Genomic DNA, 15,184 nt, shown 5'->3' with positions numbered 1-15,184 from the left:
CTATTTCCTGTTGACTTGTGATAATTAGGTTAAAATGTGATGGGTCCTGACTGATATCGGACAGCTCAGTGATGGGATAAGCCCAGTGTTTTCTGACACATTTCCTCCATAAGATGCCCCATGTGGAACGAGACAATAGCCTACTTACTTCTGTATTCCAAGCACCTGCCACATGGTAGGAGGTGTCTACTGAGTAAAAACAGTATTTCCACTGCAATGACATTATATAAAGCAGTCTTTGAATATACTAATACCACTTTAATTCTTTCCCTTCTGGAGGTCTCACCTTTCACTTTGTGACATATATAATCATATTTGATAAATAAACGGATGTCTAATTATTCAACTGAATTTTGGGAACAGACAGAAGAAAATAAGAGGGAAGGACAAACATGTGAAGTTATTCCAACTCTTTTAAATAAAACTTATTTTCTTGACACTTAAGTTAAAGGTTGTATATAAAATAACCTTGCTTGTAGAAGGAAGAAAGCCGCTGTGTTGATAGCATCCCAGATACAATTTAGTTGAAAGTGATTAATAATCAAGGGCCTTTTTGCATACCTCCATTTTCAGACCAACTTTGGGGTCTTGGGCAAATCACTTAACCTCTCTCAGCCTCAGTTTCCTCTCTTCTAAAATTGGAATAACAATAATATCTAATCTGTCTCTCAGGATTGTTATACAGTTAAATGGGAAAGGAAGTATGAAACATGGTATAAATGATCCAGAGCATTATCAGCACAATATATCGCTGCCGTTTATGTGAGGCTTACATTCGTTTCAAGGCTTATACACTTTACTCAGCATTCACCCATTGGAACTGTATTGCTGTCTCTTACCTATAAAGTATCATATAATATTTTTCTCAGAGAAGGAAATGATCTTGCTGGCCCTTTACTGAAAGTATATCCCAATCACTTAACATTTTTAAATCTTCAAAAATATGAAGCTACTTGCTGAATTCTCAGGTGCCAGTATTACGATTCCTTGGTAAATCCGAGCTCAAATGCAGAAGATATGTATCAGATGAACTTTGTAAAAGTTCTATTACAACTATGAACGGTACATTTCAATTCTTTGGTGCATCACAATGAAAACTAAAGTAACCTTCCTGGTAATAAAAACCACTCACTCTAGAGACTGTCATACACAGTGAAGTAAGTCAGAAAGAGAAAAACAAATATCGTATTATTAACGCATATATGTGGAACCTAGAAAAATGGTACAGATGAACCGGTTTGCAGGGCAGAAATAGAGACACAGATGTAGAGAACAAACGCATGGACACCAAGGGGGGAAATTGGGCGAGGGGTGTGGGATGAATTGGGAGATTGGGATTGACATGTATACACTAATATGAATAAAATGGATGACTAATAAGAACTTGCTGTATAAAAAAATAAATAAAATAAAATTCAAAAACAACAACAACAAAAACCACTCACTTTTGCAGCACAGGCTCGTATCACCTCCTAAAAGAAATAGGATAAAATAAGTAAAGAAATACTCATAATTTCATTTAATATAATATCAACTCTTTCTAACACATTCAGATATTAATCTCTTAATAACCAAAAATCAACATTTGGGAGAGTGTTTTTTAATCTATCACCTGCAGGTGTCACTCTGCACTGTTCCAATGAGCTGGAAAGAGTATAAATTAAAGAGACTCAATGACATGATTTTGGTTTGCCAAAGCAAAACACACCGACAAACAAGACTCTGGAGGGCCCACATGTAACTGCCTCAAGAAAAATTTGTCTCCTCAGTAAACTTAGCATAAACACTAAAATTCTGTACTGGGACACTAACATATCTAAAAGACACACTCTGAACTGCAGTATATAATTATCTCTATAAATAAGAATACCCATACATATAATTCTCAAATTAATAATTTACTTCAGAGGAAATCTAATAGTAAACACTTCTGAGGAGTAAAGGATATGACTGGAGGAGCTACAGAAAGGGACTGCCTACAACTCATGGGATAAGGCCAAGAAAAAGTCACTTCTGAAGAAGAAATTAGTCAAAGGCAACACAAAATAGATGACTTGTAAATTTGCTGCTAGGGAGACACAAATAATATTCTAGTCCAATTAAGGTTAACCAGCATATATCATCAGCCTAGTACAGCACTAGGGAAAAATGGTAACAATCAATGTGGAGTTTAGAAAAAAAGAACTAAAAAAGAAGAGTGTCCTTTTTTTTTTAATCCAGAAATTTCTAAGGGACATAGACTACATCTAAAGGATACTAGTAATTTCAATCACTAAAAGGAGACAGTAAAACTGACTGTGGGCATGAGATTCTGATTGCCTGGACTGAATCTCAGCTCCAATGTTTCCATCTGTGTGACCTTGGCAATACTGCTTGATCTCTGTAAGCCTCAACTTCATCTTCTGTAAAATGGGGATAATACTAGCATCCACATTATAGGATGGTTTTGAGGATTAAATACAGTGAACACGTAAAACACTTACCACAGTACCAGGAATTCATTATGTCAGTTTCTACTCATAATTAAACAGATGTTAATTATCACCAATTATTATAAAGTGAAATCTCCTGTGAGGTAGAGAAAATTAATCTTTTTTTTTCAAAATTGGCATAAAACATTTTAAAACCCATTCAATCCCTATTCCTATGACTCTGCTTAACAATCAGCTCTGTGATCACTGACCCAGATATCGGGTTAATTTTTAAAAGCGCGAGTGGTCTTGAGTGCTCAAGCAGCTGGAGAGGTATACCTTTCATTATAAGATGTTTCAGTTTATAAACCAACTTTCTGTGGAACTGTTTACTACTACCAGGTACCCCAGATTCTGAGCAGCTCCGTATACACTAATAAGACCAAATTTCTGGGTTTGAAACCTTAGAAAGAGTTGTGTCACTGCTCTCAAGATACTGTCTACCCGTGAGGTCTTATCTGGATTGCAGAGCCTTTTAGGTATTGCTGCAGCAGTAGCACAAAGTCGGCTCTTTAAATACGAAACAGTTAAATGAGTTTTATTATGAGTAAATGATAAAGCTACCAAGAACAGAAAATTATCTATTTTTGGCATCCTTTTCTCATTCATGAGTAAACACCTGTGAAATACCTGAGGAACTGAATTTATTATGCAATTCACACACACACAAATCATACCCTAAACTTGAACTGTGTTTTATCAGAAAAACATTCCTTTTGTGGTTACAAAGAAAGGAGTATCTCCAGGGATACAGTCTTCTACAATATAGAAGTAATATAGTCTTCTCTATTAGACTTCTACATAGAAGACCAGTGACAGAGCCTTTTAGACTAAGTAACAAACCTAATAGGAAAAGGAATTTAGGGTCTACCAAAACACAGCTTAGGAAACAAGAGAAAAGGCATTGTGACAAAAGGTGAGAATCCAGTCAACCTAAATGCTTGCAGAACATAAAAAGAATGGAGCTTCCGTGGGAACAAAGATGACATTTTGTTTTGATTCCCATATATACTACATACATTCTCAGAGAAAATACACTGCAGATAGCATTTGAAAAAAAAGTTCAGAGAATTCTCTTAACACAGGAAATATATGGTTTTTCAAAAACCACAGCAAACAGACAAAGCTTTCATTTCCAAAGGCAGCCTCAATCTACCTCAATCCCAAAGCATAATTTTTAAAAGGAAAAGTTTAGTAAAAGCTAAATAAATCAATGATTCTATGAGAAACAAGTTTTTCTCTTATAATAAATTATCAATTTACTTTCCCCTTGCCGTTGATTTCATATCTTAAAAAATATTTTTCTGATTTTATTTTTCTTTTACATCTACTTTCCTTTCATTTATCTGAGGATGACAGCTATAAAAGATGATGCAGGAGAAAAGCTACAAGCCCAAGGTGATTCCAGGATGTTAAGTTTTACAGTGTAAAGATTGACAGATTGTAGGAAACTTGTTTTTATATATCTATCTGTGAGTTGCTCTTAAGTCTGTAGATGAAATCATTTTGCCATGCAAGATTTTAGACAAGGGCCATTTTTTTTCCTAGTGAATAAATATTTTTCTCTAATTTTTAGAACTCTATTTATCTATTCATACCTCCTTTTAAAATCTGGAACACATTCATTATTCAATTATTTTAAAATGTTAAAATATAAAGTCTTACAACACTGAAATATTAATTTATAGTCGTATTATTCTAAAATTTAGACTGAGAAATATAAAAAAATTTCCCCCATATTCCAACTAAAGCTGAACCCGTTGTCTGAGTGATCTGCACTCTGGTATACTCCACACTCTCTAACTTTCTAAAGAAAGGAAAGGAGAGAGGAAGAAAGTACAGTCAGAACTAAAAGATGTCTCAATGTAGTTCCTCCTACGTTGGGTTTAAAACTGGTCAATATCCCTATCAAAGGAGGAGGGGAAAGGATGATATTTATTAAGTGCCAGGCACTGTGCCACAAGGGGGAACGCAACAAGCCTGCAAAGTCCCTGTCTTCAAGGAGCTCAGGCTAATTCTCACTAAAAGAACTATTAGGGTCAAAGAGCCTAAGTATTTTTAAGGATGTTCAAGCTTCTCAATACATTTTACCACTTATCTTTGAGAAACACTGCATAGTAATTTATCACCAACAGAATACCACACGACTTTTAACCAAGCATCTTCCTCCTGATTTTCATCATCTATTTTCCAGTTTTACAGGCAATATCTGGTTTCTGTGGCACTACTTTTCTCTGAAGTGAGATAGAACTTTAAAATATGCTTATGAGACATTTGTACCTACTCTTTTTGAAAGTACATGTTTATTTCTTTTATCCATTTCTTTGTTGAAGTCTCACTTTATTTTCTTTATTATTTAGTTCTTGCATATTAAGAAGGTTGTTCCATTTATACATTTTACGTAGACATTTTCCCGGGTTGGTATTTGCTGTGTGTGCGTGTCTGCATGTTGTATATATGCGTATACACACATATACACACATATACTTTAAAGTAGAGAAACAAGTCCTGGGCTGATCTTTACAGAGATATCAAGTCAGGAAAGCCTAATAGATTATCCTAAGTTCAGTTTGTTTACTGCAGTTAGTGATTTTAGAACAAGTACCAGAAAGGAACTATAAAAGTATAAGAAAGCCTAGTTTTAAATAACTACTTCGTTCAGTTAATATTTATTGGCATGGCAATGTAAAACAGAATTGAAATGGTTTTAAAGTTTCCAACTTCTCAACTGCATAAAATAAGTAAACATACTGTGACAGAATCAATCCTCTGTTTCACTTGCTGCATCTTCATTGAAGAATTTTCAGTGCGGACATAGTCATCAATCTGAAAAGAGCCCTGATGAGGCAGTCTAGGGCAGGTGCATAAAGCATCTTGACTTTGGTGTATTCCAGGTAATGGAAATGTTCCATTGTAGCGTTTGAACATTTCAGCCTCCTGCTGGGCAACTGGAAAAATTAGTCCATAATTAGTTCAAATCATCACGGCAAAAGCATAATGAAATAATTAAGCCATGAAACTGTAGCATTAAAGGAATGATCAGAAAGTACATAATACATTTTAGATACTGGGTAATAATAATACAACATGATGAAAAAAATGTGAAATTATTAAATACTGTAAACCATAAGGAAGGAAATATAATAATTTCATAGATAACTTCATGTCAGGTAGTATAATTGAGCCTTGAAGGCCATGCAGTATCTTGGTCTGGTAAACATAACACATTGGAAGGGGACTCTAACTTTGAAGAGATGCATACAGAAAACACAATATAAAACATCAAAGGCATAGTATAACAGAATTAAAGAAAACACAAAAACAATAAAAATAATTAGTCACAAACCCATTTCCTTAAAACAACTGTTTTCATATCTTCATACCCCTATCTTTATTCATATGTACAGTTTATTTAAGATATCATAGTGTAAACACAATTGAACAGTTTTTCAATTTAAATGTAAGTTTTTGCATATTTCTACAACTATGTAATTACCATTTATAAATGCTTTACAATGTCTCATCTAAGAAAGCGCCATAGTTTATTTATGTATTCTCCTATTGCTAAATATTTACAATGTTTTCTGTTCTCCCTCATTATAGGCTATGCGTAAGTACTTTCATAATTTAGTTTTTAAAAGAATCCTTTCTTTGGATTTAATACCCCAGAGTGGAACAGATGGCTCAAAGGGTGAATGTTTTTGATGATGATGATGATGATGACGACGACGACGACGGTATTAGCACCTGTATTGTACTTTATGATTTTTAGGATGCTTTCACATACATTATCTCATTTGATCATTTAAATAAATGAATTTGAAAAATTTTAAATGCCTGTAAGTACAAAGGAGAAAAAATAAAAAGTAATCACTTAAAAGTATTTTCTTGATTATACAATTATATAATTTAAAAATCCATAAAAGAAAAAATTGACAACTTTGGACTTCATAAAAATTTCAAACGTCTGTTCTTTCAAACTCATAAGACAATTAGAAGAAAAGCCAAAGGCTGGGAGAAATATTTGCAAATCATATATCTGATAGAGCATCACTTGTATATAAGAAACCTAACTCTCAAAATTCAATAATCAGAAAGCAAACAAGCCAGTTTTACAAATGGGCAAAAGATCTGAACAGATGATTCAGTGAAGAAGATACATGGATGGTAAATAAGCACATGAAAAGGTGCTTAACATCATTAGTCATTAAGGATAAGCAAATTAAAACCACAATGAAATAGCACAGCATACCTATTACAAGGGCTAAAATTTAAAAGACTGGCCATTTCAAATTTAGCAAGGATACGGAGATACTGAAATACAGACTAGTGGTGGCAAGGTTAAGCAGCACAACCACTTTACAGAACAGTCTGGCAGCTTCTTAAAACATATATCCGCGCTGGGATCCAGCTCTTCTATTTTTAGGTATTTATTCAAGAGAAATAAAAGCATATGTTTATACAAACACTTGTAAATGAATATTCACAGCACCTTTATTTGTAATAGCTAAAAACTGGATAAAACCCAAATGCCCATCAACAGGTGAATGGAAAAACAAACTGTGATATATCAATACAATAAAGTAATACTCAGAAATAAAAAGGAACTATTGATAAACTCTAAAACACAAATTAACTTCAAAGTAATTATGAGTGAAAGAAGACAGACCAAAAAAAGTACGTGGTATATACTGTTGCACTCATATACAGTTCTAGAAAATGCAAATTAATTCATAGTGTTTGTCTGGCAGTAGGGGGAGGTAGGGAGAGATGACCAAGGAGCACAAGTTAACTCTGGGGGATGATGGATGTGTTCATTATCTTGGTTGAGGTGATAGTCTCACAAGTATATAAATATGTGTTGACTTATCAGGGTGTACATTTAAAATATATGCAGTTTCTTGTATGTCAATTACACCTCAATAAAATTGCTCACAAAAAAGTGATAGGAGTTAATATTCAAAGAGTCCCCATAAAATCAATTAAAAATGAATAATCCAACAGAAAAATGGGCAAATGACCATTACAGAAAATTCACAAAAAGGAGAACTATATATCCAACTTCACTACTAATTAAGGAAGAAATAAGAGGAAGAAGGCAAATTAGAAAGTGATGCTTCTTTTATTGCTTGTTCAACTATCCCACTGTACCTCAAGATATTTGTTCCCATGGAACAAACTGAGTAAGGGTAGCCAGATGTGTACTGAAGTGTTCTTTAAAATACTGAAAAACATATAATAGTGGAATTATGCAACAATAGTTGTTTAAATTATGGTGTATTCATTTAAAGAAAGGGAATTCAGCCACTAAAATTATGTACAGATGTATAATTATCATGATAGAAAATTGTTCATAATATATTATTAATTGGAAGAAAAAAGTTTATAAAGCAATAAAATGAATATACAAAAGGATGATCACTTTTCTTTTTAGCTATCAACCTTGGTTTCACGAAGCATGAATTTGAAATAGCACCTACAAAAAAATTTAGGTCTCTGATCTTTATATTCATGTACTACTTCATTCACATGTTCTAAGTGAAGAACAGCTCAATGATAACTGGGGCTCTCTCCCTGCAGACCTTGATGGTGGTTAAGAACCAGGGGACGTAATTGAGGGAGAAGACCTGCTTACAGCCCACCCTTGCAGTGATGCACGTTCCTCAGTACCAATTACTGTTTTCAGATGGAAGTGTAGCTGTGCCTACACTTAGATTTTTGTGGGTTTGACTACTATTTTTCAGTATATAGTTTGGACTTCTTTTCATAGCACTCAGAACATTTACTTACCTCAAATAAAAGATTGTTTAAAGAACAAAGAGAAACTTTGAAGCTGTAAAAGAAGAGTGCTCAATGGACTGGAGGTTTGACTTTAGTAGATGGGTCAGGGATGAATGAATCAACGCGTAAAAATCACGTTCCATGATCTTTGCCTGATTTGCTTTTCAAAATTGTCCTCTTAACATTTCATTGGTTTTTGCTACTAGAATGGAAAGTAAAACTGGGTTTAACTATTTAATGGCATTTTCTGACTCCCTATGTTTTTGTACTTGCCAGATACACAACTACAATTTCACCTCAAGCCCTGAGTGGGTGAGTACACGTTAGAAGCACAGAGGCTGATATAAGCAACAGTTATACGGGACAGTAGGATTTGGGTATTTACCTTACTCTTTTTGCCAAACTGTATTTTCTAAGTATTATGCTATGCTAAACATGTATTATTTTAATTTTTTAAAAAAGGAATTTATTTAACTAGTAAAAAATAACAAAAGGCAACTGCCTGAGTATTTATCTATTTTTCCAGGCATTAAGGATACCTTTCAGAAAAGATTAAAATGGCCTAAACGGATACAGATGACAAAAATAAACCCCAAACAATTATGAATACTTGTTTATGTTGTCTAAAGGGAATTTTCTATACAAAAGCCATCTGACTGGATTTCAAGGAGGCAAATTAACACCCTACCTTATCTTTAGCACCTCTAGTTCTGCGAAGACAGCCATAAAAAAAATCTGAAGAAATATTCGTAAAGACCTAGTTTCTCAGATACTACAAACTACAAACAAGCTGCTGTCAAGTTCTTGCATTCTTTCCCCTCCCCAGCCCTCCACAAATACCTATTTGTGTAAGACTATACAGATTATTTCCCTGTAAAATAGGTTATAATAGATGATTTCTGAAATTCCTTCAAGCTCTACGCTTCTAACAGTTCAAAGGTTTCTAAATCATTTTCATAGAGGCCATGGTTAGAGAATGATGGTGCAATTAGGTAACTGTATTTCTTCACTTAGTCATTTTCTCTTCCTTGTACTAATTTAACTTTGTATGTTTAAAACTTAGCTCTAACCTAACTAATATGTTTAAAACTCACAATTTTAAGTCTCATCCCTATCCTTTCATGACTCTTAGAGGAGTGCACTAGAGCAGGCTCTGGGCATACAAAAGCACTGCCCCGCTCTTGGGGGTCTGAATTTTTGGAGGTCAACAAGAAATTACTGCTATGTGCTAAGTGGTACAGCAGAGCAATGGACATGGTGCTGAGAACACAGAGGTGGCAACTACATTTGCTTAAAGGAAATGCAATTTCCTTTCCTTCCTATATCCACCAAAATACTTCTAAATTTACCTACTATCACCTGTAATTTGGGATTCTAGACTTTACACGATTAAAAAAATTCTTAAAATGTTTTCATAACTGACACTCTTTCCTGATTTATATAGTAAGTTCAGTGCTTCTGTGTATGTTCTGGCCTTAAACAATTATAAAAAAATAATGTGGTTTTCCTCAGGAGATCTTTATCTTTATAGGAGGAAGAATGGAGGAAATAAGATATTTCAATTCTGTGCCCTTTACATTTGAAAATAATACAAGGTTTGTTATTATTAAAACCTATGTGTACTTATGTTATTGACTTTATAATAAAGCACAATGAAAAAATAGCATGGTCTTTTTCTTACACTATATCAACAGTAATATTTCTTTGTGGTTCAACATTTAATACCTTTGGTCAAGATCTGCTATTACACATACCCCTGTTACTGTGTATAGTCATCTTACTGGATACCTAATTTACTTATCAATATTTCTACTTCTAATTATAATATGATTACTGTAAGCTGGTAGGTCTACGGCTCTAGATTCCTAGCATTCAGCAGTTATGCAGCACCCTCCTTCTCTTCCTCTCACACTTGCGGTGTGAAGAGAATCTCTGTCGTCTGAATGTTGTGTTCCCCTAAAATCCCTATGTTGGAATCCTAACCCCCAAGGTGATGGTATTAGGAGATGATGGGGCCTTTGGGAGGTGATTAGGTCATGAGAGCACAGCCCTCATGAAAGGGATTAGTGCTCTTATAAAAAAGACCCCAATGAGGTCTTTAGCTGTACCATGTGAGGGTACAGCTAAAGGCGCTCTTTATGAACCAGAAAGTGAGCTTTCATTGGACAAAGAGTGAGGGCTTTGATTTTGGACTTCCCAGACCTCAAAACTGTGAGAAAGAAATGTCTGTTGTTTATGAGCCATCTAGTCTCTGGTATTCTGTTATAGCAGTCCAAATTGACTAAGACAAGGATGTTCAAGGGCTTACGATTTTTTGTTGTATTTCACTGGGCCTGACTTGTTCCTGCTTCAGCGAATCTTAAGAAACTGCGTCAATGGATCAAAGAAGTTCTACTGAGTAATACTTCAATTCTAGTAGCCTGAGTGTATTTCAGGGCCTGTTCATAATCTTGTATTTCTTGAAATATTTTATATGTCATGTAGAACTTATAAAGTGTCACTAATAAAACTTCAAAAAGCTATACAAGAAAGTGTAAAAGACTCATGTCTCATAGCCAACCAAATGGGAGAGGGTCTACCATCATTCAGCAAATCTATTAGTTGAACATCGAAAATATAATAAACTATCTCCAAATCCCCTGAAGTACATGCATTGTAGTTTTGTTGATTTCCTATTCCATTATCAATCATCACACATCATGCTATTCAACTGAAAGTGCGGGACACGTATACTGCTACAGAAAATAGCTAGGATTTCCCTACTGCAGCCTGCTTCACATATCCATGCTCCATGCCTTGCTTTCTAGTTTCATTTTATCCTTTGATAAGACACTGAGATAAAATAGAACAGGTATTATTTTAAATTTTCAGGTGAAAAAACAGATATAGAAATGATAAATTTTTTGACCAGGGTCAAATAGAAGGTGATGGCATTTTGTCTAGGACCAAAATGCTCTAATTCCTACTTCAGTCTTTCCCTCCACACTGTTGTGTATTTTGAACTGTACCACTTTTTCTTTTTGGGGGCACTTTATTTATTTTTTTTTTAATTAATTAACTAATTAATTAATTTTTGGCTGTGTTGGGTCTTTGTTGCTGCGCGCGGCTTTCCCCAGTGCACACCACTCTTCGTTGCAGTGCACGGGCTCCAGGTGTGTGGGCTTCAGGAGCTGTGGCACATAGGCTCAGCAGTTGTGGCTCACGGGCTTCAGAGAGCAGCCTCAGTAGTTGTGGCGCACGGGCTTAGTTGCTCCACTGCCATGTGGGATCCTCCCGGACCAGGGCTCGAACCGTGTCCCCTGCATTGGCAGGCGGATTCCCAACCACTGCGCCACCAGGTAAGTTCCCTAGGGGTACTTTAAAAAGCACCAATGTAAGCAAAAGAAAATGCCTGGATGAGGAATTCAGGGCTCTGGTTTGTGCTCAAAGTCATTAAGTTGACTACGTTTTCTATACATCCTGAATCCTTGAATGACATAAGCTTTCAATCAGAGTATCCCTCATGTGTGGAATATTAAAACAGATGCTTCAGGATATGACCAAGAAATAGGTAGCTTCAGTATGTCTTAAAATTTGGCATTTCTATCTCAATTTCTCCTACTAAACTAATAATAGATATCTAAAACTCTAACCTACAATCAGTTATATATGTTACTGCCTAGTCTTATCCAAGTATGAGGATTACAACATCTGAGTTTGCTTTTGAATCATTCATAATTAGTACTTCAAGAACACCATTAAATTATACGTTCAACTACAGATGTTAAATTTATTTCAACTAGGGCTTCCCTGGTGGCGTAGTGGTTGCAAATCTGCCTGCTAATGCAGGGGACACGGGTTCGAGCCCTGGTCTGGGAAGATCCCACATGCCGCGGAGCAGCTGGGCCCGTGAGCCACAGCTGCTGAGCCTGCGCGTCTGGAGCCTGTGCTCCGCAACGGGAGAGGCCACGATAGTGAGAGGCCCGTGCACCGCGATGAAGAGTGGCCCCCACTTGCCACAACTGGAGAAGGCCCTTGCACAGAAACGAAGACCCAACATAGCCAAAAATAAATTTAAAAAAAAAAAAATAAAAAATACAGAACCTATTTAAAAAAAAAAATTTATTTCAACTAGACATTAACTAATTGCAAAAATATTATAAAAGTAGTTACATTAAAATTTAATATTACATAATAAAGAAAAATCATATTTTGGACTATATTGAGAATATAATGGCTTAATGCATTATAATTACCACCAACATTTGTAAAGGAGTGAACAATTAATAATGATACTAGACAACCAAAGCTCCTTTTACTCTTAAGGGGTCTTCCTATATATTAAATTGAAAACAAACACTACATTTCACCACAGGTATATTCGGCTACCTTCTTAAGTTACTTCATGAAATAGGAAATGCAAAGACTAAATAAGTAGCTGTGGCAGACAGCTTAATGTTTTAAGAGTATGGGCTCTGGAGTCAGACAGCCTGGCAAGCGTTGTCATTTTACCAATTGTGTGGCCTCAGGCAAATTACTTCATGCTCCTCATGTGCCTCAGTTTCATCTGCAAAATGGGGATAATAATGGCAACTATCTTGTGGGGATTTGGGAGAACTGTATGAGATAATGCATGTAAAATGCTCATGAGAGTAGGGGATACTTACTAAATAAATAAATAAATGCTTGACAGCATAAGTACTTGATAAATATTAGCTACTACTACTACCACTATCATTATTAGCCCCAAATGTACTAACTGATCATGCCTTTCATTCTATATTTTTATAAAATATAAGGGGAAAATGCTATTCTATGGGATTTTAAATTCTTATTTCAAGTATTTATTGCACATCAGTAATATAGCAGGTAGGATGTTAGACATAGGGCCTTGTAAACACCATGGGCTTTTTGTTACTGAGCAAGTTACATAGGAATGTAAAGGTATATATTGCCCTGAATTCTGGTAAAACATGTCACAATGTGAAAAATAAACCTATCAACAATGACGATGCAGGTGATCATTAATAAATCTACGCTCTATAAATAAAATCATGTTTAGTGTCAATGGTAGACTGCCTTTCAGTTTAACTAAAATTCTCCCAGAGGTTTAATTAACTACTTAGGAAGCACAAAAGATTGGAAAAGAGCATGGTTCTGATTCCTGGGTTTCACAGCGCTGTTCAACTTGGCACACAATAAATGCTCAATGAAGATTTGTTTTGCCTAAAACACTATGACTGAAAAGCATTCCAGAGTTAATACTGAGTCACAGGAGATACTGCCACCTAGTGAAAAATTAGGCTCATTACCTGGGATTACCGTATAATGCTGAGAACTTCCCAAATTAAGACTTGATTCTGCTTAAAATACTACATGTATATTCAATATGTGTCAGTATTCAGACTAGGTACCAGTAATAAAAAGACAAATAAGCCTCCAACTCTGCTTCCCACAAAGTATAGATAATATAAAGAAATCACATACTCCACGGAGAGGCATAGAATAAATGGTTTTGTAGAAAAAAAAAAAGTTTGCATATTAGACAATCAAAAGCTAATATTTCAGGAAATCTGCTAAAAAGGCAGTTTAGTATAGCAAATGAGAGTATGGACTCCAAGTCCAGACTGTATGGATCCAAGTCCTGGCTCCCATAATGGGGATAATTATAATACCTACCTCATAAGATTATTGTGAAAACTTTAAAAAATATGGGTAAAGTGCTTAAAATAGTACCAGGAACATGGAAGATGCTCTATAAGTATTAGACAAAATTATCATTAAATGTAGAACAGGATCCTAGAGATTGAGGTAGACAAGTATTGATTAATAACAGAACATTAATTGCTGAAGTCTAGCTTCATAAATTTAATTCAGTAGAAGCCGTTTCTCTGACTAGTACTCTGTTATTATGGGAATCCTAAAAGTACATTATTTGTGGTACACTGTGACTAAATTTTGTATTACTAGATGATTAACCCTTTCAAAATCAGGCAAATAAAACTGCCTTCTGAAAGTAAAAATCATATTTCTTACCAAAAAAAGCAAAAAGTCAGTAGAATGAAAGACCCAAAAGACCACAACCTGAACACATGCTTAACAGGGAAAGATGCCTGCTGACTCTTCACAGATTTTGCTAGAACTGAAAGATGGATGATACATTTAGCTACCACTGTGGTCTCATTCACAGCTTATTTAACTGATAAAAAAAATGAGCTTACTCCATTTTCCTTAAAAATTGCTTAAATGTATCAGCTGCTCTGATAAATACTACCTAAAAAATCATGTAACTGTTTTGTATCTTTCAAATTTTTTACCATTAAAACATTTATGTAAAACTACTTGTAAACTTTATTTTCAGACAACAAAGTGTGAGCAAAATAGTCCTGTGTTAAAAGATAAATAAAATATAAGGCAAAGGTATAATAGGTCAGTAATAAATGTTATAATTTTCATTGAAAAAATTTAAAGACTTCACGATTCTGGCCTGTATTTAATGAGCAAAATATTTTAGAGTCTGAAACAACTTTTCATTTTTTCATGGTTATACACCATTCACAAGAACTGTGCTAAATCTTGGATTGCTTGAGATCACATAACTTTTTCCTAAACTGCTTCTTTTTAAAAATAGGCAGCAAAGAGTTGGGAAAATGTGTTGAAACATTTTGAGTTTTGTTTGTAAAGGTGTGTTAGCATATCAAAAATTGTGTTCTAAATACACTGCACAAAATATTTTAATTTAATATGTGTATTAACTGAACATTTAAATTTCTAAAACACTCATGGAAATCCCTCATTTACATCAAGATACTGTGGACATAACATAATGTTCTTAACTTTATGCATTTATTTTCTAATACAACTGACCTAGAAAGGTACACACTCTAATAAATAAAAGGAAAAGGCTGACCAACAGAAAGAGTGAAAGAAAGGGAAAAAAACCTTTTTTTCCA

The 15,184-nt window shown here is 34.7% G+C and overlaps 1 protein-coding gene across 12 annotated transcripts in view; it reads right to left on the bottom strand.

The window, feature by feature from the left end:
- The window catches only part of AHI1 (Abelson helper integration site 1), a 215,666-nt gene that overhangs the window by 138,368 nt on the left and 62,114 nt on the right, over positions 1-15,184 (bottom strand). For all 12 annotated transcript variants that reach the window (XM_059941146.1, XM_059941137.1, XM_059941140.1 and 9 more), the window contains exons 19-20: positions 5,223-5,419; positions 1,446-1,472 (exon numbers count right to left, since the gene is read on the bottom strand). In XM_059941146.1, coding sequence (XP_059797129.1) covers positions 1,446-1,472; positions 5,223-5,419 — 224 coding nt within the window. The remainder of the gene's footprint in view (positions 1-1,445; positions 1,473-5,222; positions 5,420-15,184) is intronic.

This window comes from Balaenoptera ricei, chromosome 12, assembly GCF_028023285.1.
Source record: "Balaenoptera ricei isolate mBalRic1 chromosome 12, mBalRic1.hap2, whole genome shotgun sequence".
Lineage (NCBI taxonomy): Eukaryota > Metazoa > Chordata > Mammalia > Artiodactyla > Balaenopteridae > Balaenoptera > Balaenoptera ricei.
Note: the sequence above shows the minus strand (reverse complement) of the source record. Positions and strands in the feature narration are given on the sequence as shown.